Genomic DNA, 24,041 nt, shown 5'->3' with positions numbered 1-24,041 from the left:
AACTAAATAATATATACATCAAAATCCACAACCTTGAAGAAATATAGGCTTTAGAATGACCCACGCATTTCCTGACTCCAGCACTACTTTACTAGTACATAACTGTGTAAGCAAACCACCTTAAAATCTCTAATAGCTTCAATCCGCATAAAATTAAAAAAGAAAAGCTGCGACTTTTGCGCTACTGCAGTGTTTGTAGTTGCTTTCACTCAACCGACCTTGATCCGCTACTCCTACTGATTGGCGTCTGTGAATGTTGGGATAACCAATCAGATTTGTGCTTGTTGACCCGGAAGCTGTGTTGTTTATATTTTCCAAGATGGCGGCGGGAATGTATTTGGAACATTATTTAGACAGTAAGCTATTTATTATATTTCGAAATAGCCAGATGATTCGCACGTACGCATTTCTCTAGTGTTATCACGTTGGTTGGAGCGTGTAGCCTATGGTCAGCCTGACTGCGGATCAGCTTGCTCTAAGCGTTTTCTAGCACACAGCCTATTTAGGCTCCGTCTATTTGCTGAAGTGACCCGTTGCACTGTGGCCGAGAAAGGATGCTGTTAGACATCGGCAGCAGAGATACTGAACAACGCTGCTCTGCCTTAACGTATTTGTAAACACAATTTTGTCCGAGTGCCCAGTGATGGTTTCTGTAATGTGTACTGCAGTCGTTAACCTGCTCATTCTAGATCAAATGCATTAATTTAACCAAAGCATCAGTTGGCAAATAAAAATAACCTAGTCTTTTTCTTTCCTCCTGACTTTTATTACGTTATCATTTTCTAAATGAAAACCGGATTAAGCTCGTTGTTTTTTCCTTCCATTACACCAGGTATTGAAAATCTGCCCTTTGAGTTGCAGAGAAACTTCAATTTGATGAGGGATCTAGATCAACGCACAGAGGGTGAGGCAAAGAAATGTGAAGGGACTGTGAACGCAATCTCAGTAGAATATAGTATGTAACAATATTTTAAAAGTTAGAATTAATCTGCACCCACTTTAAATAAAACGTTTTCACTTGCCAGAAGCAAAGGATACACTTTATAAAGGTTCCAGTAAGACTTTGCCTAACTAAACGACTTTGTTTTTTGTATTGTACCGAATAATTACAATAATAAGATACTTTAAATGAAAAGAAATCCACAAATAAAAAATCCATTTTTTACCTGCTTACAGAAATGGCATACTTTCTTATGAGAACACAAAAATACACCAAAGAAAGCTTAGAACATATCCACTGATCTGTGGTAGAATAGTAATAGTAATAAAAATAGGTTGTAATCACTCACAAATGTTTTTTAAGCTATTAGTGCAACATTGAAGTATATAATATATACGATATTGTATAAAAGTGTATTGTTATTTAATTTAACTTCTTGTATTTGAGAGTGTGACCCATATTGTAATAATAATTTTCAGGAAATGTTAATTCAGAAGTTTAATGTGTCTTCTTTAGATCTTAAAGGGCAGATAGACTCTCTGGCTAAAGAGTATACAGCCAACGCACGGACTCTTTCCTCTGAGCAAAAGTTGTCGATTCTACGGCAGATTCAGCAGTCTTACAGTAAATGCAAAGAGTTTGGCGATGACAAGGTGCAATTGGCCATGCAGACCTATGAGATGGTTAGTATGTTTGAAAAAAAACATGCTTGTGAGATAATCGGTAGAACACATTCACCACTGCTGACATTCTGTTTTTCCACAGGTCGACAAACACATCCGGCGCCTTGACACAGACCTGGCTCGATTTGAGGCTGATTTGAAGGAGAAGCAGATTGAGAGCACGGACTATGACTCTACGTCCAGTAAGGGGAAGAAAAGTATGTGCTCATTATATTTGCTAAACATTGCAAGTTTTTTTTTCGATTATGTGGAATAATAATTCAACTGTTTATGTCATTGTAGGTGATTCCAGACAGAAGGAAAAAAAGATAGCTAAAACAAGATCTAAAGTGAAGAGTTCAGATGAAGACGGTAGTCCTAAGAGTGCACAGAAGAAAGTCAAACTCCTTCAGCCGTACGTGTTACGTGTTATACTTCTTATGCTTCCCAGTTGTTGTTAGGGTTTCATGCTTGATGTTTGAATAGTTTTGTTAAGTTTTATGGTCTTATTTATTCTTTCATTGTCATTATCAGAGGAGAATTCAACAGCCCTTCCTCCAACTTTGGGAATGTGCACCCATCTGATGTGCTGGACATGCCAGTGGACCCCAACGAACCCACTTATTGTCTGTGTCACCAGGTGTCGTATGGCGAGATGATCGGCTGTGACAACACTGATGTGAGTTCTGATTTATAGCTGACAAAGGTCTCAAAAACTGTTTTTTTTTAGAGTGTGGTTTAATAAAAAACAATATGTCAATGTGTTTTCCGGTATATTTCTATGTTAATTGACACTTATCAATTGCTCTGTTATTATTGTACAAAGCAGAGTGTAGATTTCTACATATGAGTTTACCCAGGTTTGGAAAATAAAATAATCGTGATTCTCCTCTATTAGCTAGTGATGTTATTTAGATGTGAAATGTTGATCAGTGTAAAACTGATCAACTGATCAGAACACTGTAGTAATATTTTGGGGTGTCTTTAGTTTTTATATTATGTATTTTATTTTCATTGAACTTGTTAGGTGTAGGTGTCTGCTTTGCAGTCTTTGCATCAGATACTTGCCTTTAATTTTCCTTTGGTTAGGATATATATTTTAAAATGGCTTTTATGGGTTTTTGAAGAGCAAATAATACAGAAACTACGTCATCAGGATGTTTAATGTGAATATGCTGTCCAAATTTTTTTATGGATATTTATGTGAATAACGTTAGCATTTGATACCATTAGTGTCCTGCAAAGGTCATAGCAATGAACCTTATAGTGTATGCTTGAAATTGGGAAAGATTGGACATTGATGATAATGAGAAAATATAAACATCATAATGTCATATTAGGAATTGGTTATTCTACTTAATCTACATATAGATCATCATGTTTCATATATTTTTCATATGTTAACCATAAATTTGGATGCTTAGGATTCCTGCTGTGTCGTACCTTATTCTCTTAAGAAAAGTTCTCCGATAACAGAGATAGTAATTAGCACATACATTCATACAAACACTAATTGGGATATGTGAAGGATAGAAAGATGGTGGTTGATGCCAATTTGTAGTATTTTATGAGGTTCGAATACTATTGCTTTGTCTATACTGAGTGCTGTGTTATGTTTTATCTTTAGTGCTCCATTGAGTGGTTCCATTTTGCATGTGTGGGTCTGACAACCAAGCCAAGAGGAAAATGGTAAAACGAAATTATAAGGGAAATGATGATAAATGTGTGAATTGTTACCTGTTTAAGCCAGTCACCTAATTATTCCCACTTAACCAAATGTTATGTTTCACGTTTCTGTCTTGCGATGCAGGTATTGTCCACGATGCTCCCAAGACAGAAAGAGAAAATAAACACCACCCAGATGTCCTCAAGCGTGGACACGGTTCAGATGGAAAATGAGAAGAATATTTCTTCATCTGTCAATAGATTCTTTTGTTTCTCATCGTTAACATTTGGTGCTTTGTTTTGTTTACATAATTTGCCTTGGTCTGGTGCAGTGAGCTTGAAGGAGCCAAGTGATTACAAATGTATTTATCTCTGACTTTTTCAAAAGGTTAACAGGAGTTTTGGTTTTCTTTCTAGTTACTTTTGGTGCTCTTCTTGTGATTTTTGTGTTTTATTTTACAGGTGAATAATGAACACTACACATTCCCATGATGGCTTAACTTTTTTTTATACTGTATTTACAGTATAATTATTATTTTGGTACAGCTATTTTCTCTAAAACTCAGTTTGGTTATTGATATATTAGTTTTATTTGCTTAGGACACTAGTGTTTGAAAGCATAAAAATAGCAAAAAAGACAAATGCTGCATCCTGACAGTATTAGTCATCTGTGGTCGTGAGTTTACCCATTTCATTGTAAGATTTGATTGAATGCTGTATAGAAAACTAGATATTTCACGAAAAGTATTTCTGTAGCTGAAACATTTGGTACCAGGGAGAGGGGTGATTGTGTGTCAATCATTTGAATACAGCTACTACCTCAAAACGTGCTTGTGTCCTGTGTGGTTGACTTTGTAAGTACGACAATTATAGTCGATACATAGGGCTGCATGGTGCATGTCTCACCAGTAGAGGGCGATGCTGGGTCAATTGACGGCGTAAGGAGGGCGCACGAATTTGACGTCACAGTTTACTTTATTTGGCGCGAGACCCACACAAATTTGAATCAGACCGTTTGTAGACAGGCTACGGGAGACTGGGGGTTTTATTTCTATAGGTCGAAATTGTCCTGACTAGGACCGTGCGCCAGGTGAGCACAATATTTAGTTAGTAAATTAACGGTTTAAAGTTACGTTGTTTGTTAGCTACAACCGTTAATGCGTATGTCTAGCTAGCTTCGCTTTGTCACCGTTAGCTCGTCGGGCTAGTTTAACAAAACCGTAATCACACTGGTTGGTTTGTGTTATTGTCACTTGTTTGGGACACTTTTCAAGGCTCTGGTGTAAAATACCTTTTAACGGATAAATAAAAAGTTAAAGAACGACTTTTTTATACCGTAGACTACAAAAATGTGTTATTGGTTGCACGTTAAGTTCTTTGCATAGCCAAATTTAGATTCTGCCTACTGAATGTAACGAGTTAATTGGTGATTAACTCTTTCAGAAGCAACTGGCTTCCCAGAATTCTTTCATATTGTTTTTCGGTGTGTTTTTTTTAATACAGGGATGTCGGACTTTTTCGTGCCAGTGTGCGTCGGAGATCTCGTGAAGACTGGAGGGATCAACCAGTATGTCGTCCAGAATGTGGTTTCCCCTAAACAGCTGCCGTCTTCTGTCAGTAGTACGTAAAACACCTTATCTATTTTTCATAGGACTGTTCTTAATTATGCTGCGTCACTAAAGATTCTCCCCCATGTCACTCAGAATTCAAGGCAGCATTTCGCAGCCAGGGGCCCTTGTGTGTATTGGAGCACTTTGACACAGGTTACAGCGTGCTCCAGTAAGTGTTGATGAAACGGCATTTTCAAGTAAAGGAATGTTTGACCACAGAATTAACACCTTTTCTTTTTAAGGCACAGCAACTCTGTGGCGCTGACTGTTAAAGAAGACACGCTGGAATTACTAGTTCAAGGTTAGACCCTTTTAAGCATAAGAAAGCCTTTAATAGTCCCAAAATGGGGAAATTTGGATTCACAACAGCACAAGGCATGATACATAGAAGAAAAATACAGTAACAATGACAAGTACAGCAACGAATCAGTCCAATTAGGTTGACTTGGCACAGTACAACACTGAACAGTGGTCAAAGTGGGTATTGAGTAATTGGAAGGGTTTTTGTATAATTTAACTATTGCACAGTTTATGTTTTTAAAGGAAGAGATATACAGTCTTGACATGCTATGCTGTTAATTATTTGGTTCCATCTTGTTTCAGCAATTTGTGGCCTGGCCGCTTCCCTGCCTTCATTCCTTGCCTCAGTCTCCGTCCCTGCTGCAGAACGCAAAGAGAACCTTAATGCAGTTAAAATGAGCGTCTTCTTACTCTGCAAACTTACTGAGAATCTTGAAAGTTATTCCTGTAGACAAGGTATTGTCACAGCGCCTGGAAAGGTATGGATCTACGGGACATACTTAATTTGATATTTATTCTTGTGCGTCGTTTTGTGTTCAGCCACGTTACCTGCCCACTGATGAGATTTTTGGCAAGTTTTATGATTCAGTCAGAAAGATTTTTGTCTGTAGCCAGCTGATAGATGGGTAGTTTTGGCAGGGTGATGGAGTTTTATTCCACTGCTGTAAGGGCCCACCTACAGTCAATTTGTCATGTCTTACAATTTCTACCAACCAAGGACGTCATGGTAAAAGTAGGAGATGCCAGACAATGTGACAATGTTCAGATGTATGTTTTGTGTGTGTGTGTGTGTGTGTTGTATGAATGTATTTGTATCAGCTGGCAAGGACATAAATCTCTATATAGTAGATCTGGCAGGTATGAACTACATTCTTTGGTAATCTGAGGGCATGTGTATGTAACTTTATTTTCTGAGGAGCCTTGTTGTTAAGGATCTGTTGAGCTGAAGAGATGTCTCATTTTGTTTGTACAGGGTAAAAAAGCTAAAGCTGGTGGTGAAGGTCTGTTACAGTGGGATGCAGAGAGAGAGAACGTACTGCAGGCTCTCATCCAGCTCCTCCAACTAGATATTTGTTCTCTATGGAGTCTGTCCTTAGTGGAGGAAGAGTTCATCAGGTACTCTGCTTTTTAGGGAGTTCTGCGCACTGGAACTGTGACAGTTTGTTTTGTTTAATGTCACACGATGCAAATTTCATTTTTGCATGCATGTCACTTTATTAATACATTTTTACAGTTTCTAGATGGATTGTAAATGCTTTTACTGAATAGTTAGGTGTTTGTTTGGATACAGACACAAAATAGGATTTAGCCTAGATAAGAGTTGGTCTAAATTAAATCTGGATGTTAAGGTGTGTCTAGTTTTGTTGTTCAGAAGGACAATAATGTACTTTTTGCTCTGTCTTATATATATAATAGCTGTGTGACCTGCCTCTGCTATAAACTACTTGAGAACCCAACCATCAGTCATGTCAAGAGCAAACCCACAAGAGACTCTATAATCCACCTACTTGGGGTGCTGATCAAGAAGTACAGTCACCTACTTGGTCAGTCTTTTTTTTTTTTTTTTTTTTTTTTTTTTTTTTTTTAAGACTTGTAGAAAGACTTGTAACGTATGGCATATCAGTGCTGTTTCAATAATGCTATGTATAAGGAGCCAAGAGCATAATTACAAGTTCTCTTCTTACTGAGACTCCTTTTCAAATTGCTGTTTTTTCTTCATTTTTTAAGGTATGCTCCCTTTAAACCTTTGCAGGTGCAAGTGTCAAGGTGATCCAGTTGCTGCAACACTTCGAGCATCTGCCATCCGTATTTGCCCAGGCAGTGTCTGTATGGAGCACAGAATTTGGAGTCAGGGCTGTCATCGGAGAAGTGATAAGGTTTGCACAACTTATTGGTTTAATTCAATTATTTGCCTACATATAACAATGTTATTATTATTATTATTATTATTATATATATTTTTTTACCTATTTAGGGAAATTGGTCAGAAGTCAAGTGAGGAACTCGCCAGAGAGGGCTCAGGGGTCAAAGCATTTTCTTCCTTCCTCTCTGAACTTGGTGCCTTAGCACCTGAATTAATGATCCCAAACATCAGTGTGCTCATCACTCATCTTGAAGGAGAGGTATTGTGAACCTTTCTTTTTGAATTTGTAATTTTTAGACCTATTTCTTGTGCTTAAACATAATTCTGTGTAAATATGTGTCACCCACAATATTCATGACTCAGCACTATGGTGGACTCTTTTTTTTTTTTTTTTTTAAAGCAACTGGGCTACACATGGAAGTAGGTACACACTGCTTGATTTGAGTTGGCAGAAACCTTTACACTGCAATTCTGCAGTGTAAAGTGTTTTTTAGCTTTGGCAGATGATGGTGAGGTGGCGAAGACTTGGCACTAAGCTAGCGGATTCTTGAATTGTATTTATTTCTGTAAAGGCTGTATCATTGTCTTGTGCAGCAGCATAGAAGAACATGGTATCAAATTAAATGTATGTTTATTGTGATGGCAGACTTTAGAACTAAACACACAATGCATGCTTTACAGATTAATTTAGGAATTGGTGTCACGCAGTGAAGGTTTTCACTATTGACAAGGAAATAAATAAATTTGCTATATCAGAGGTTGCTGTTACAAAAGTCATAATCGCTCACACACTGTTGTGCTTATGGATACAAACTCTTAAGGAAAAAATATGTTACTTTTCACTCTGGTTTGCATTTTGCCCAGTGATGAGACCAAGGCGAATACGAGCTTACTGAATGAGAGTTGGGTGCTTCTTTGCGTTGACTGGCAGGTAATCTTGGCAGTGCAGGGGAGGATTGCTGCTCTGCTGTAAGGGCCTGCCTACAGTGCCTGGCTCAACCCAAATTATTCTTCTACAGTCAAAGTGGAGTAATTACTCTGTTGATGCTGACAGTGTGTGTGTGTCTGTCTGTGTAAAAAGCAAAAAGTTATCCCAGCTTTCTATTCTGTTCAGCCAGCCATGAGTTGCGTCTTTGGTAATCTGAGGGCAGAATTCAAAATCTTGTCCCGAGACATCACAAATTTGTTCTGTGGGCTGTCTCTCTTATGCACACATGCAAGCTCTGTGGCCTCCAGTAGGTAAAGCATCGGAAGGTCCCTGGTTCAATCTCTGCCTCTGGCATGAGGTGTGTCTTTTAGAAAGACAGTCCGCACTGGTGAGCTTACTGGAATCAGTAAAATGTAGAGAACAAATTTACCAACCGAAGCAAATACATTTATAATTATTATTAAACTTACTGTGATGCGTTTCTTTGAAACATTATGATTTTTAGAAGTCTAGAAAGGGCAGAGGAGGAAACAGTATTTTTATGGATAAATGCAGAATAATTCTTAAATTTTTCCCTTTTTCTCTCAGAGCCACTCTATGCGTGTTGCTGTGTGTGAGGTCCTGGGAGAAATCCTCGTGCGTGTGCTGTGTGGAGACGGTCTAGACGAGTCTGGAAAAGCTGACCGTGATCGCTTCTTTGATACACTGCAAGAACATCTTCACGATACACACTCCCATGTCAGAACACGTGTGTTGCAGGTTTACACGCGTATCGTCAATAGCAAAGTATGTTTTCTATGAATGTAGTGTATTTGTGAAAGTACAACATTAAATCGTTCTATTCACTAAAACAACTGTGTTTAGGCACTGCCCCTTTGCAGATACAGTGAGGTGATGGAACTTGCTGTGGGTCGACTGATGGACAAATCTATAAATGTGGTGAAGAGCTCTATACAGCTTCTGGCAGCCTTCATTGCACATAATCCCTATAGCTGCAAGGTAACTCAACACTTTAGACCCAAATAGCAGGAATGTGTAAGTTGCATAGTCTTAATGGAATTTCTGTTCTTTCAGTTGAGCAGCACAGATCTGAGGAAACCACTAGAGAAAGAGACTACTAAACTCAGACAGATGAAGGAGAAACTCGAAGAGAAAGCACCTGGTAAACACAAACTCTTACTCATACTCATAAATCTAGTAAAACCTTTTTCTAAATCCATCTTCAGTGTATTTATCTTGGACAGTACACATTTTGCCCAGTGATGAGACCAAGGCGAATATGAGCTTACTGACTGAGAGCTGGTTCCTCCTTGCTTTGACTGGCAGGTAATCTTGGCAGTGCAGGGGAGGATTCCTGCTCTGCTGTAAGGGCCTGCCTACAGTGACTTGGCTCACCCCAAATTATTTCCTCAAAGTTTTAGTGGAATAATTGCAGGGATGAAGCTGACAGTGTGTGTGCGCGCGCGTGCGTGTGTTTGTGGGCGAGTTTAGGAGCAACGTGTGTGTATCCAGCTCTCGTCACAGTTCAGTCAGCTATGCGTTGTTTCTTTGGTAATCTGAGGGCCAAATTTAAAAACTGACAAAGTTCAAATACAGGTTGACAGGGATTTTCAGTTTAGTACAGTATTTTTAGCCTGCCACGAATGCTCAAACCTGTGGTTCTATAGGCTTTATTGTGTAACGAAGAAAAGTCTGATTTGCCAAAAAACGTTACAGACCATGATCAAATGGTGGCACTCAAGAGCCCAGCATTACAAGCAGAATATAAGCACAAACAGTTGTCCTGATTCAAATGCAAAATCTTTCCTGTTGAGTAAAAATAAACAATTTGTACCCTCACTGAACTTGATTGTTTTTCCCATTTACCTCCGGTCAGTGGCAGTTATTAAAGCATCTGAGCTGTGGGCTGCCATGGAGCCTGAGCTACTCATCACCGTCGAGACAGAGCTGGAGCGCAAAAATGATCCAGAGAAGCAGGAGCAGCAGGATGAGAAAGATGTGGAGGATGAAAAGGAGGCAGAAGATGACAGAGCAACTGCAGTGCAGATTGCTCAGTACCTTCGTGTCAACAAGTACAGGTATTACTACTACACCAGTATTACCTGGGGAGGAAAGTGGACCCATAAGGTTTTTATTTAATGTCCATTACACTACAGTTAATGTTTTTTTTTTTTGTTTCGCTCTACAGGAATGCTGTGCGTCTTTGCATAAGCGCTCACAGCTGCTTCCCTGAATCAGAGATGTTTGCTTCTCTGTCCACCCTCTCTGCTGAGACTCTGATGGACACTCTGGCCCTGATTTTCAAAGGTTGGGAGTCTTAATAGACTTTTTAAAAGGCTTTCAGCTTTCCACATGAAATTAATTTCCAGTCTCAAGTCATTAAGCGTTCTTTCTTCGCTTTAGTGTGAGTGCATGGTAGACTTTAGAGAATAGAACTGCACTTAAACTCAAATCAGGTATCTGATTTGGTATATATTTCATAACTCTGGGTGGCTGGGTATGACAAACTCTACCAACACTATTCTGCACTTTCCATGTCAGCTCATGTTTAGATCTCAACAAATTTACTGTCCTTACAAGTTAACCTGTTTTTCATGACCGTTCAATACCCTTTTAGATTCTAGAACTCTTTCTTCAGTGTGCTTGTTAATCACTTCCCTTATTTAATGCAAGTAATTAATTACAAGCTTTAATCCTGGTTTGCATTTTAAGTCAAAAGTTGCTGTTGCAGACATTGCAGTCTCACAGGGCCAGAGTTTATACAGAGGTCTTTTGTTTCAACCAAAGGCAAAGTCAGAATTTAATGACCTATTCCTTCATGTTGCTAATGTAATAGTGTGCTGTAAGGCTTTTAGTGTGTCTACGAGAGCCAAAGAAAAGTGATTTAACTTAATTACTATGCAGCAGCTGCAGGAAGTGTGGAGTAATTGAGCAGAAATGAGAAAAATGGTTTAATTGGTTGAAATTCTGTAATTCCTTTAATACCAAATCACTTTTTTTCCAGGGTCTGACGAGGACACTGCTGAGCTCAGTCAGAACCTTCCGCCTCATCCAGAGAAAGAGGGCGAAACACAGGGGGATGACGGGGAGCTAAAGAAGCAGGAGATGTTGGTGCAGTACCTGAAAGACACAGAAACATTTGCCTTACAAGTAGAGAGGGCAATCTCTGTTATCAACACCATGCTTTACTGGAAAACTACTTCTGGTATTTACTAGAGTGTATATATTAAATGTTATTTACTAGTCAGCTGCAGTGTTTGAGCCCTCTTACAACAGACATATCGTGTGTTCTTAGTGGTCCAGGAAGCTGTACAGTTTTGTGTGACCGTATGCGAGTTCAGTGTGGCTAACTCTGTCAGTGGAGTGAGGAAGATGCTGCCTCTCGTCTGGTCAACTGACGCTGCCATTAAAGACGCTGTCGTTCAGGCATACAGGCGTCTCTATCTAAACCCTCAGGGAGACACCATCAGGTCTGTTAAAGGCTTCACACACTTACTTGCACAATATGAAGGGCCTGATCTTGTAAAGCAAATCTGTTTGAATTCAGGCATGGTTATGGTGACAAAAGGACTAGTTTAACTTGAATGGTAGCTGATATTTCATGACGCACATTAGCATTATTTTTGGACTCTCTTCTTAGAAGCTACTGTTTTATTTGTTAGGATGAAAGCCCAAACCCTTGTGGACAGCCTCTCTGAGCTGATGGTGGATGCGTCACTGGGAACAATACAATGTCTTGAGGAAATAGTAAGCAATTTATTACTTGTCAGTAACAAACACCTGCATATTACTGGATATGTTTGTAATAGCTGTGTACTAATATGGTGGAATTCATTGAGTGGTTTAGGTACCTTGTAGTAAGGCATATGGTCAGTTAAAGCCATTCATAAATGTCTCTGCAGGTGCAGGAGTTTTTTGGCAGTGGAAGCAATCTCCAGTCCACTGTCGTGCAGGTCTTGTGGGAGAGGTTTACTGGGAAACGAGAGACTTCTGGCTTAAACAGGCGAGCTGCAGTGTTACTGCTGGGCATGGCTGCACGGTAAGATCCAGACCGCGTTGTGCCTTTTTATTGAATTTAGTGTAGTGTTTTAGATTTTTCTTTGGCTAACTAGCATATTGTTTTTGATTTCACATGTTCATTGGGTTTACCATCACCTTTTTTGTTATTCAATGAATACATATTGTATTCTAAAACAACTGGATCTCAGTAAAATTAAGATTTACATCTCGTATACCATTCTTTTTAAACTTGTATTAACATAACTATGGGCTATTTTGTACAGTCTTGAATGAGTATTTTAAGGAGTAAACCAAATGGAGTAGAACTCTGCAGATCTGTGTTTTCAACCTTGTCAAATCTGCAGTATTTTTTACCACATGAAGACACATCCTTTTGCATTTTGGTCCTGCTTCAACTACTTGACATTCAGCAAATCCTCATTAGTCAGAATACTCAGCTCAGCCTCATATCCTCTTCATTGTAAATAAAAGTCACGACCATATCACTAGGCTTCTTGCCAGTGCATTTCACAGAATATGTGGATATATCTTAGTGTTCCCCCTCAATCTACCTCAAAGACTGACACTGCTGTAGGATAGAGCAAGCGAGAGTGTAAAGAGACTATCTGCAGTCCACCCACACTGCTGCCTCTCCATCCAGTCTGCAGCATTCATAACCTATTAAATCTTATGCGCTTCTCATAACCCATCCTCCTACATGCATTAACTGGGCAGCAGCGTAGCACTGGCAAGGCTGGGTCAGGGTGATGAAGGGCAGAGGTGTTGGTGCTTCACTTTACACGAACACATTATCATTGGGAGATTGAAAATGTTTGCCTTTTTGTTAATGTCTTTTGTGAATGTGTCAATATTCTAACAGGGCAGAGAGGGAGGTGGTCCTCAGTAATCTGGACACTCTTTGTTCTGTGGCTCTGGGAGAAAAAGTTACTGAAGACTTCCTTCTGGCTAGAGACACAGTTATCACCATCTGCAGCATCACTGACCATGTTAGGGTAGGAAGACATAAGCAAATTATTTTTGTTTACTACATTTACTCACTGACTTGCAGAAATTGGGGTGTAAACAATGTTATTTTTTTCTGCCAGCAATCTAAAGGGGCTCCATTTAGGCTGCCCCAAGACCATCAACTCTTCACAAGCCTTACACGGGCCATTGCTGAAGGTAAATCTACTGAAAGAGTTGTAGTTTTTTCATTTTAACTTTGACCAACCTGTGACTTCTACACCAGGTGTGGTGATGGAAGACCCATACTGGCAGAGCTTCATGGAACAGGCTGTTCGTCTCATATACTTCCTGGCTGAATCTCCTGAGCAGCTGTGCTCCCGACTATTACAGCGCAGTGGTCGCCTACTGCTAGATCAAATTGCAGAAGGTGGGGAATTGAACAAGGATGCTGGCCAAATGCAGGACGGATCCCAGGAGTCTATTGAGGAAGGTGATCAAGGTGAGTGCCTATGTGACATTTATGCAGTGTTATGACTTGGCACAGTGTGTTGTCTACAGTATATTAGCACTGTGTAACCTTTCCCAGAGTTCTAGTTTTGTCAACATGCTCTTAATAACACATCGACATCTTTTCTCTCCTGCAGTGAACTGCGTGTGTCTGGCCCAACTCCTGGCTCTGTGTGGCTGCGTGGCTTTCTGGCAGGTGTCTCACCTTGAGCGCAGCGTGAGCACTGAGCTGCGGAGGAGGAGACGAGAGACTGAGGAGAGGGAGGAGAAAGAAAAGTCCCCATCCAGCAAAGCTAAAGTAAGAGGCTGCTTAAGCCTGTACATGTTGTGAAGCAATCCAGTACAGCATCCCTGAAATTAAACCACAAATTAGCTAAAACTGGCATTAAATAAATGTTTCATATTAATGCGAGCATGTTTGCTTATTCAGACATGAATGTGTCACCATTGTCAATTTGTTTGACAAAACAGTAATAAAACATTTGATCTACAAGCACATGCAATATGCACACGGCAGCAAGTCAAATTATTTAGATATTTATGAAAGTGTCATTTCCTGTTTCTTATAGTATTTCTGCAGATACTTTAATGTTAAAAAAGCTGCCAAAACAACCCCCTGCTTGGCAAAAAGCATTCGACAATCAGACCGATTCTCAGCAGGATTGCTTGATGAGTGTTATTTTGGTGTCGCAGTCGGATGAGAGTCAACTCATTATCGTTTCACCCATCAGGGAACAGAGATAATGTGTCATTAATTCCTAATAAGTGTTTTGTTGTTGTTGCTGTTTTTCTCATAAGGTGGGACACAGTTGTGTACACCTGACCTTATAGTTTTGAGATACAGGACCACATGAACCAAATAATAAAATGTATATACATTGAGTGATAGGGTAAAGAGGGTTCAGTGACAAGGATCCCACACTTCTAAATGCAGCACAGATGGCAGTTAGTGTGTCCACATAAATGGGGAAAAAAAATTTGGTGTGGTGGTCTTGTTTCATTTTTTTTGTTTTAAGCTCTGATGTTTTTCTTACAGCAGACGGCTAATGAGAGTGCTATGGAGGAGGAGCTCGGCTTGATTGGTGCCTCCGCTGAAGATACAGAGGCTGAACTCATCCGGAAAATCTGCGAGACTGAATTACTGGCTGGTAGTACAAACCTGATCTTGAACACTAACTCTTCACCGTCCACTAAATGCAGATTTTCTCACATATTTAAGTACAACATAAAATGGACATGACTCCCTCCCTGTCTGTTTAGACGAGAACCTGCTGTGTGCATTCCTTCCCCTGCTGGTGAAGGTCTGCAGCTCCCCAGGACATTATTCCCACCCACAGCTTACCACTGCTGCCTGTCTGGCGCTCTCTCAGTACATGATGATAAGGTAAACAATTTTCCATTTTCCTAGTCTTTTTTTTTTTTTTTTTTTTTTTTGAACATTCATTCATGCATACATACAGAGCTCTAAGAAAATTAATCTGCACCTGATGATTAAATGAAAATAACAAATGTTCTATTTGTTTTTACTATTTATAAATTTAGTCTTTATTAGTAAGAGACTATGCAAAGTTAAGTAAAATTATCTTTAACCGTCCTTTCAGCCCATCGGTGTGTGAGGACAACATCCGTCTCTTATTTACAGTGCTGGAGCGCTCCGCTTTTCCTGTTGTCAGGGCTAATGCCATTATAGCTCTTGGAGATCTAACTGTCCGCTTCCCAAACATCTTGGAGCCCTGGACACAAAATCTCTATGCAAGGTAACCTAATGACTCATTTAGTTGGATCAGGCTAGTAATATAAAACACATTTTTCATAGTAGCAGCTCATGCTCATCATCCCTGACATGAAGTGCCTCTCTTTCAATTATATTAACATTATCATACTATCTGTAAATTTGTTTCTCACCCAAGACTATAATGCTCAGCTGAGTGGGCGTACTGTAAGTGACGTCTCATCTCAGCCAACATTCCCCTTATGCTTGTACACTTGAGCTGTTGTCGTCCAGATCCCACCACTACCTCTCGGCATGTTGTTCCTCTGAGCCACTGATGCATTGCCACTGTCACAATGCTCCACTGAGCCACATGATGGGAAAAGTTTACTCTTTCCATCACAACTTTTTAATGGTAGGCAGCAAACTTTGAGATTATCTGCGGTTGAAAACTGATATTTGCCTTGTGTCCTGACCTGTGTAGTTCCTCTGGGAAACAGCCAGAGCATGGCTTAGAAATCCCACCCCCACTTGTGAACTCAGGTGAAGCCTCTGACCAATTCAGACGTGGACTTTTAGACAGCCAACATCATAATTATTGGTGTGTTACAGATTGTGACTAGAACCGGTGACTCGTTTGTTGTAATTATACAGAGCGGCTGACTGAGCAGAAGAAATAATTTCGGGTGATGTCAAAGGTTGTATGAGGTTCTATTCCTGTAGGTATTCTTTCATTTTGAAATCACTTAATGGTTTCTGGACGATTCTGCTGTGAACAGTTACAGCAGCTTCCTATAGCCAACTTGTAAGCTAAAGTTGTTCTTTTTTGATGAAGTGTGGTTTTAATTATAACTGTTGATAATGCTCACACACTTCTGCCGCGCAGGACATTATGTTCTTTAATTTTGAGTCGTTGCCCTCCCAGTGTGCTCACCTGATGATAAGCATTTCATGGTATTTCTAATTGTCGCCCACACACAAACACCTCCACCACTCAAGGCTGCTGTCCTGGAGCCTATTGATAAGCGCATTAAGAATTAATTATCCTGTTCATTTCTATTGCGAGCCACAGCACTGACATGTGGTAGTGTCGTGTACGAGTGTCTGATCTTCTGCCAGGAGCATTGCTCTCTGGCATAAATAGGAAATGGTTAATGAGTTTCTTTTATACTGTGGTTTTGGGTGAGGCTAAATCTAAATTGGTTTTAGGGGGGGGGTATCAGATTGTTCTGCCACAGCTTGTCCAATTCCATTGTCTTCAGCTGAGGCTGTGACAGCTGTTTGGTTTTGCTAATGCTCTGGCTAATTCCAAGCATTTACAGAAACCTTAATTGACTACTACTGGGAAGTGGCAAACGGTTTACAACTGCCTATATTTCAGCCATGCTGGCATTGTGGTTTCACAAAGAGCAATGCTGGTCCCCTGGTCTCACAACCACCTACAGTAACTACATGATAGATAGGTGATCAATTTAGAGATGTTCAGATTTTTCAACAGGTGAATTCACCCGGTGTAGTGATTTAGTCTCAACCCGGCAGATGAAAAGTCAATTTGCCTCATTTTTGTAAACCGAAAAGACCACGACTTCAACTATAAACATTGTATGATTCTTTATTAACTTTACTCCTCAAAACATTATGGTCTGTACTAATGCAGCTGTCTACCAACTTGGTGCTTTCCTACATACACCCATAGGCTGACCGACCAGGGAAATTGTGCCTTGTTGAGAACCCTTTTCATTTGACAGGATCTTCTCGGAATTCTACCAGCAACCTTGTGATTAGTGGGCGCTGCTCTACCTTCTCATAAGGATGGTCATCGCTGGTCATCTATAGTTCAGCCAGTAATTGAATTTCCTGTTCTGTTCCAGGCTCAGTGATGAGGTTCCCTCAGTGAGGCAGACAGCTGTGACAGTTCTTACTCAGTTGGTGCTCAAGGATGTCCTCAAGGTCAAAGGTCAAGTCAGTGAGGTGGCTGTGCTGCTAATTGACCCGGAGCCGCATATTACCAACCTAGCCTTGAATTTCTTCAATGAGTTGGCCAGCAAGGTACCTGTACTAATGCATATACAGAACCATACTAGAGCCTGAATTATCTGTGCTTTTCTAACTCTATCCTTGGTGTTACTGACCAGGACAATGCGATCTACAACCTTCTCCCAGACATCATTAGCCGCTTGTCTGATCCAGAGAGGGGCATGAGCTCAGAGGACTTCAACACCATCATGAAGTAAGTTCCACAACTTTAGATTTGTTGCTTGTCCATAGAATGTCCACAAAATGTACAGGCTCCAGACACATTGACCTGTTTAAGATGCTATTGAGAAGACAGACCGACAGCTTTGCCACACTGAGATCTGTATTTAAATACTGCTTGTGTTTTTATAGACAGCTGTTCTCTTACATCACAAAAGAAAGGCAGACAGAGTCTCTGGTAGAAAAACTCTGTCAGCGTTTTAGGACTGCCAAGTGAGTACATCTCCACCTCCTATATATATATATATTTTTTTTTTTTTTTTCTTTACACCTCTAACCTGCATCTTTTGTTTAACCCCCTACTCATTTCTCTTTCTTCCAATATTCATGTAGGCAAAATGCGTGTGCTGATTGTGTGGGTAATTGGTAGTGTTCAATACATGAAGAGAGATCTGCAATTAAATCAGATTCATGGTTTAGATCGCCCCTTTACCTACACTGTAAAATCTTTATAGATGCTTTTGTCATCAAACAATCTTTCCATATACTATGATAACACAATTTGGTTTACGTTTGCGTACACCACCACAATGAGTTATAAATTAAATTCCATCTTGACAGTTCCATGTGTAATTTTTTTTTTTCTACATAAGTGAGGAAAATTGTCACTGTCCAAATATTTATGGACACGACTGTAGATTAGAGCAATTTTAAATGGAGCAATTGCCCTGCCATTTCTTCAGCCTGGCTCTGAGTCATGCACAGGGCTCAAAGGAAGGGCATTTTATATTACACAATGGCAAAGTTAATTTAGAGCGAAGAGGTTCCTACAAAATGAGATTTGGTCTAAATGTCATGTCAAAGCTGTATCGGTGAATAATCTTTTTTTTTTTTTTTTTTTTTTTTAATAATGTAACATCTTTCATATGTCTGTAATTAGGTTTGTTTGCTAATCCATGCATCTCGGTTTTACAGGACAGAGCGTCAGTGGTGCGATTTGGCAACATCCCTTTCTCTACTGTCAATGTGTGAGCGTGGTTTTAAGAGGCTGCAAGAATGTTGGGAGTGCTACAGTGACAAGTTGACTGAGCCTGGGGTCTACCAGCCTCTACTCTCCATCACTGCCAAGCTCCGTCGTGGGGCAAAACCTCAGTTTAAGGTATAATAAGCTTTCATACAGATGTGGCCTATATAGTGTTTGTGTATTGAGTATTTCTGTTCACCTAATGGTAACTTTGTGCACCAGGACCACGTAGATGAGTTTGAAAAGCGTTTGACTGCAGTTCACACACGGGGGTTGGAGAATGTAGAAAGCCCTGAGATGGACGAGGAGAACCAAAAGGAAGGAGGATCTGCTGAGAAGACAGCCATGCGCACACCTTTGCCTGCCAAAGGACGTCTGAAGACCAAGAGAGGTTAGTGGCCTGACCTTCAGAAACCTACTGGGTGACAGTTAATCATTTTTCACAATTATTATAACATGCACTCTGTGGCTTTGGACAGGTCAAACAAAGCCTTCTGTGTCCAGCTGTGGTGATGACAGTTTCGTGACACCTCAGAGGTCTCGCAAGTCAAAGAAACCTGTAATCGTCTTCACCAGCGACGAGGAGGAAGACGATGGTGAGTGCAGGAACGCCATTTCTATTCACTTGGCAGTTAGGTAGATTTAAATTTAGGTGCCTAAAATGAGAAAAGGGTTTTAGTTTTTGTTTTTGTTTTTTAATATCTGCAAATTGACTTTCAGTTGATTATTCAAAGTGTTTTAGCTTTTTCTCTACTGACATTACTTACAGAACTGAAGTTGTAACTTTTTAGCCCCCTCCCCCAAGATACTTACAACAAGTTCAGCTTGAACCAGTGAAGTGAATCACACACAGGGAACACAATGGAACCTCAGATCAGGTCCTTTTAAAGTGAGCTGTGCACTGCACTAGCACTAATCCAAGATTTGGAGATTTCTGAAATGAAGCGTTAGAGGTGCACATGTCCAAAAGTTAGCCTTTACACTACATTTATTTAGTTCAAAAAATAGACGCAAATCTTTGGCAATCGGTCACTGGTTTCATTGACTGGTAGTTCATGATGTACCTGTTTGCTTCTAATTTTAATTGAATCTTCTTCCTCAGATGCTGTAATGGCAGAGAGCGAGACTCCTAAAGTGACGACACCTATTGCCCGCACGTCCAGACGAGCTCGCCTCAGAAACTGATTTTTTTTTTATATTTTCCTTGTTTTTTTGTTTTTATACTTGTTTGAATCATTTTTATATAAATCTTAATGTAAAGTTATTGGCTTTGTCGAACTAAACTACAACCTGTCTCTCGAAATAGACTTGAGACATCTTTTAATAAAATTGCTGTCTGTTTCTGTTTGCGCCTCATCCCTCACCGACCTCTGCAGGCTCAACAAAACTTTAAAGTCTGACGCAAACAAACGTGTGAAGGGTTGCGTATCTGCTGAAATGTGCCAAGAAAATTTATACCGTCATTAGACACATCTTTTAAATGTCTTATATTAGGTTTAGACAGCAGTGTTTAATGGGATGTCGCAGCTTGTTCAGACAGTGTTACTACCAAACGGGTTTCTTTTTTTTTTTTTCTCTTTCTTCCTCCTCAGTTTGTTTTTTCTTGTCATATTGGATGTGAAATGCATTTGCGCTTCCTCAGGCGTGAGTGTGACGCCATATTTATTTACAATATTTTCTGTCTGCCCAGTTGGCTGTCTCGGTTCTGCTGTAATCAATCTCTTTTGTAGGTTCCCCCTCCACTTCTCTGCATCCCATCCTCCTACTCTCCACTGCCTACTTCTCCTCCTACAGCGCTCCTCTCCTCACTGACATCACAGGCGGGCTAGTTTAACCCCCTCCCTCCACTCCCTTCATCACTAATCTCTCCTTTTTGCCTACTCCTCCTCCCACGCTCTGTCCTCTCTGAAAAGATGAGAAGGGTGCATTTCTGTATGTGTGATTGATATGTTATGTAAAGACACTTAGCCAACAACAAGCTAACAGTTTTATCTGACTTCAAATGCACTAGGTTGGCGCTAAGTGCACAGGACACGAGTATTAGTTTTAATTCCCATACAAGCAGAACATATGTGTCATGTTTGTTGCACATGTAGTGGGCAAAATATGAACAATCACGGGATATAAAAAAAAAAAAAACATTTAATTGCAGGGATCTATGTACTTGAGATAATCAGACGCTGCTGAACTTTGCAGTCTTTGTGTTTGACTGTGCATCTCCTGCTAGTGTTGTAATTTGGCCGTGGGGGGTACAGGGAGCAGATGGCAATGACAGACTGTAACTTACCCAACAGAGAGGGGAGGTCAGAACATGCTGGGAAAGACCAGAGACAAAGGGCACAACAGAGGCTAATAACCTCATGGAGCATTGTTTTCCACACTGGGGAATGTAGAATCCAGATTAAGTCGTGGCATACAACCTGTTAATCTGTCCAGAAGGATCAGGTCTTCATTCACTAGTCCCATCGGGCATTGACAGCCGCTGGCCGACTGCTGCCCTCTGACCTTGGTTTGTGCAGCATCAGTGCGGCATACAGAGAGTCCACACAGTCACCTTGGAAATGACGGTGATTCTCTCCAAGAGTATGACATCACTCTACAGAAAGGATGAGGGGAGGAAAGATCACGGGGGAGGGGGTGGTGGGATGTGGTTCCTGGCGGTACGAAACCTCTGCAGCATCCCAGCTGATGCCCCAACATTCAGCGTTTGCCAAGAGGAGGAAAATCATCCTTTCAGTTCCATCACAAAGTGAGAGCGAGGAGTGGGAGGAGCCTGGCGAGTGAGAGAGTGATGCTCCCACATGTGCCAACAAGTGAGAGGTAGCTGAGAGGCTGAGAGCGACGGAAATGGAGAAGAGCCTGTGAGAGCAGGAGACACCCAGAGCCTTGAGAGAAATCAAAGAGGTGTGTATTCCACCTTCAGCTTCCTCTGAAAGTCTTAATTTAACGTAGTTTAAATCTGGGAATAGTTGGAGAGATAATAACTTGCATAGTTTGTATTTGTGAGCAAATATGAATTTTTACCGCAAAACTTCAAATGAAATTTTGAAACTAAGTTTAGTCCAATGCTCAAGTTTAAGTTTATTATTTGTTAACCATTCAAATTGTCAAAATTTATTTAAATTCCACTAATGCAGTATATTTTTCTAGAACCTGTATGTTCCGTTGTATGTGCTCATGTTTCTATTTTAACCTAGAATAAAAAGCTTAACCAGGAGCGGGGGCTGCAAATTAGTCTCGGCAAGATGCTCTGTCCTTCGCCTAGCCTGTGTGTGTGTGTGTGTGTGTGTGTGTGTGTGTGTGTGTGTGTGTGTGTGTGTGTGTGTGTGTGTGTGTGTGTGTGTAACAGGGTTTATGTGAATGGTTCCCGTCAAGTAGAATGATCCTCAATTTTAATGTAAAATGGTAAAATTCTGCACAGTGAAAAGATATTTGACTGCTAAAACAAAACTAATTTGTTTAATCAGACTTCTACTATATATTTTTTTGATTTTCAGTTTGTAATATAGCATCAAGTGCTTGTTGCCAGCTCCATCGTTCCTGTTCTCCGTCTCGTCACCATGCTGTGTCCTGTGCTGCTGTGCGCCGCTCTGCTGCTCCTCACACCCCTGGAGATCACGGAGGCTCGCGCTCTGCATCCTTCTCCAGATGCTGTGCAGGTACAGAAGGGAGGGGGGTGGGGTGCGAGTAGAGAAGCAAGGAAAAGAATGGATTGAGAAGAATTCAGAGTGGATGAATAGAGGATGTAAGAGAGCAGCCCAGGAGGAAAGGAGAGTAATGAAATGTATCACTGATTGAATTATTCTCCCTCGCAATTAAATTTGATCCTTTCTTTTCCCCTTGTGCAGTTTATGGAGCAGTTTCTGGAACGCTATAATGATCTTTTGACCCTGGATGACCTGGAGAACCTGTTGAACAGCCAGCCAGAGGAGCAGTCCACCTACTCCTCCGGGGTCAAAGCAGCAGAGTTCCCCAAATGGGCCGACGCGCAGACGCAGCCGGAGACCCCCTGGCTGCGGCTGCTGAAGGGCGCCCTGGCCAATCAGAAGCGAGCGGAGCCAGACCGCTCACGGAGGGGGTGGAACCGGGGCTGCTTTGGGCTGAAGCTGGACCGGATCGGGTCCATGAGCGGACTGGGCTGTTAGTAGAGAGAGAGTTAAAAAAAAAAAAAGAAAAAAAAGACTGAGGACATCCTTCTGAGAGCATAATAAAGAAAAACACCCAAGCAAAGCTTCACCTGCAGTGAAGGCGATTCACGTGTAGTGTGGTGTAAACTCGCAGTGCTAATGTGGTTTAGATCAGATGCTTCATACTGTCGTGCTTGTTTAACAGAGCAGCCGTAGTTTATTCCATGTGTAAGACTTAAACTGAATAGTAGAACGCGTGAGCTGTGTTTACATTGATTCGTCATCTTTAAGTGTTTTTACATAACTCTGCACTTTTCAGCTTGTTCTGCACACGTTACGTTGTGTTGTCTGTAAAGTCAGGTGTGACGGACTTGGATCCTAAAATTGCCTGTAGTTCCTGTGGTTTGTTTTGTTACCTATGATTTGCATGAATAAATGGATTTGACATTTTGTTGTGTTTTATTGAAACATAAATGATTATTGAGGCGATTGCTTAAAACACTGACGGATTTTATTTAGGAGCATTTGGGGGCTTGTTTCTCCATCTATATATGCTTGGCGCATACATAATTCTGACGTATAGAAATATGAGCAATCTGTTTAGTGCATGTTTACAGTGACAGGAATATGTTCAATTATACAGACAATTTAATGTTGGAGCAGCAAATGTCGGTGCAGTTTTTCCACGTCAACACTGGATGGCAGTGAGCTGTTGTCGGCCTGTTTCCGCCGAGACGCCCTCTGGACTTTACTCTGGAGCCGGAGGTTATTGTTTCCTACATGCAGACAAGACTGTGCTCATGTGAGCGCACGTTAATCTCTGGGTTTTATCACCACGCTGTCTGATAAACTGAGCAGAGCCGTGCAACAATTGAACTTCCAGACTCAGGATAGCGCCGCTGCTGCGTAATAGTGATGGTCTCATCTAAAACAATAGTCGCCCCGGGCGTCCGGCGCCCTGCGCTACAGAAAGAACGCGATTCCTTTGAAGAGGAATTTACAGTACTGAGAGTGCAGCGTGGTCCAAGTGTTGGTCGGCCACCCGGCGTCTAAACTTAGCCCGACCTTTACTTCCCCTCTTTGACCTTAAGCTGCAAAGCAAAGGCCAAGACTGCCGCGCATGCACTGGGGGTTGTGGAAGTTCAGCTATGCGCAGACAGCTGGACTGCAGCCGCGGCACACACCAGCGCGGCCCCGCTTCGGTTCAGAGCAAATGAATATGCTTTAACGCATCAAATGCAAAGACGGAGGACGGAAGACGCCGGGCCCTCGCTGCTGCGTGCGTGTTACACGTCCGTGGTCGCCGTGGTGACCAGATGCCATGACACGGATAAGGTTTCCATTCAGCGCCGGGGGGCGGCTGCTGGTGAGGCCCAGCGTTCGCCCAGGGGCTGTACTTCCAACATGATTGAATGTGATTTAATGTGGCCCCCTGGATTAAACTGACAATCTCATTATTCTGGGTTACCATTTTATAATTGCCCCAGGAGAGCGTTCTTTTCATAGACATGCTGGTGCCAGACAGATGAGTCAAAATAAACT

The 24,041-nt window shown here is 41.0% G+C and overlaps 3 protein-coding genes and 3 non-coding genes across 8 annotated transcripts; all 6 read left to right on the top strand.

The window, feature by feature from the left end:
- The first annotated feature begins 234 nt into the window (after positions 1-234).
- ing4 (inhibitor of growth family, member 4) lies at positions 235-4,096 on the top strand. Its single transcript, XM_029129079.3, has 8 exons — positions 235-356; positions 833-904; positions 1,457-1,623; positions 1,706-1,820; positions 1,906-2,017; positions 2,137-2,281; positions 3,230-3,291; positions 3,413-4,096. The coding sequence occupies exons 1-8, from the start codon at positions 320-322 to the stop codon at positions 3,450-3,452; spliced, it is 750 nt and encodes a 249-aa protein (XP_028984912.1). The 5' UTR covers positions 235-319; the 3' UTR covers positions 3,453-4,096.
- Positions 4,097-4,211: 115 nt separating this feature from the next.
- ncapd2 (non-SMC condensin I complex, subunit D2) lies at positions 4,212-19,715 on the top strand. Of its 3 annotated transcripts, none has more exons than XM_029128917.3 (32): positions 4,212-4,357; positions 4,771-4,887; positions 4,971-5,046; positions 5,120-5,178; positions 5,481-5,656; positions 6,151-6,293; positions 6,594-6,721; positions 6,931-7,054; positions 7,153-7,300; positions 8,558-8,755; positions 8,834-8,968; positions 9,044-9,131; positions 9,846-10,047; positions 10,158-10,276; positions 10,974-11,174; positions 11,265-11,439; positions 11,632-11,716; positions 11,872-12,008; positions 12,849-12,981; positions 13,075-13,150; positions 13,218-13,433; positions 13,579-13,739; positions 14,481-14,589; positions 14,702-14,825; positions 15,043-15,198; positions 17,024-17,201; positions 17,288-17,382; positions 17,541-17,621; positions 18,324-18,507; positions 18,595-18,763; positions 18,852-18,968; positions 19,475-19,715. In XM_029128917.3, exons 2-32 carry the CDS (start codon positions 4,773-4,775, stop codon positions 19,555-19,557), a joined length of 4,191 nt encoding a protein of 1,396 aa, XP_028984750.1. In that variant the 5' UTR covers positions 4,212-4,357; positions 4,771-4,772; the 3' UTR covers positions 19,558-19,715. The 3 variants fall into 3 exon arrangements, with proteins under 3 accessions (XP_028984750.1, XP_028984749.1, XP_040923652.1); XM_029128916.3 differs by having other exon boundaries at positions 14,478-14,589; XM_041067718.2 differs by lacking the exon at positions 4,212-4,357 and adding an exon at positions 4,479-4,499 and having other exon boundaries at positions 14,478-14,589.
- Positions 5,729-6,068, top strand: LOC114843791 (small nucleolar RNA U85). The gene has a single exon (XR_003783647.1). It is a non-coding gene; the product is annotated as a small nucleolar RNA U85 (small nucleolar RNA).
- On the top strand, positions 7,900-8,191 carry LOC114843792 (small nucleolar RNA U85). The gene has a single exon (XR_003783648.1). It is a non-coding gene; the product is annotated as a small nucleolar RNA U85 (small nucleolar RNA).
- LOC114843793 (small nucleolar RNA U85) lies at positions 9,224-9,534 on the top strand. Its single transcript, XR_003783649.1, has one exon. It is a non-coding gene; the product is annotated as a small nucleolar RNA U85 (small nucleolar RNA).
- A 1,355-nt stretch (positions 19,716-21,070) lies between the features above and the next one.
- On the top strand, positions 21,071-22,949 carry nppcl (natriuretic peptide C-like). Its single transcript, XM_029129101.3, has 3 exons — positions 21,071-21,276; positions 21,870-22,031; positions 22,221-22,949. Exons 2-3 carry the CDS (start codon positions 21,933-21,935, stop codon positions 22,515-22,517), a joined length of 396 nt encoding a protein of 131 aa, XP_028984934.1. The 5' UTR covers positions 21,071-21,276; positions 21,870-21,932; the 3' UTR covers positions 22,518-22,949.
- The last annotated feature ends 1,092 nt before the right edge of the window (positions 22,950-24,041 follow it).

This window comes from Betta splendens, chromosome 16, assembly GCF_900634795.4.
Source record: "Betta splendens chromosome 16, fBetSpl5.4, whole genome shotgun sequence".
NCBI lineage: Eukaryota > Metazoa > Chordata > Actinopteri > Anabantiformes > Osphronemidae > Betta > Betta splendens.
This window is presented reverse-complemented; position numbering and strand designations above follow the sequence as displayed.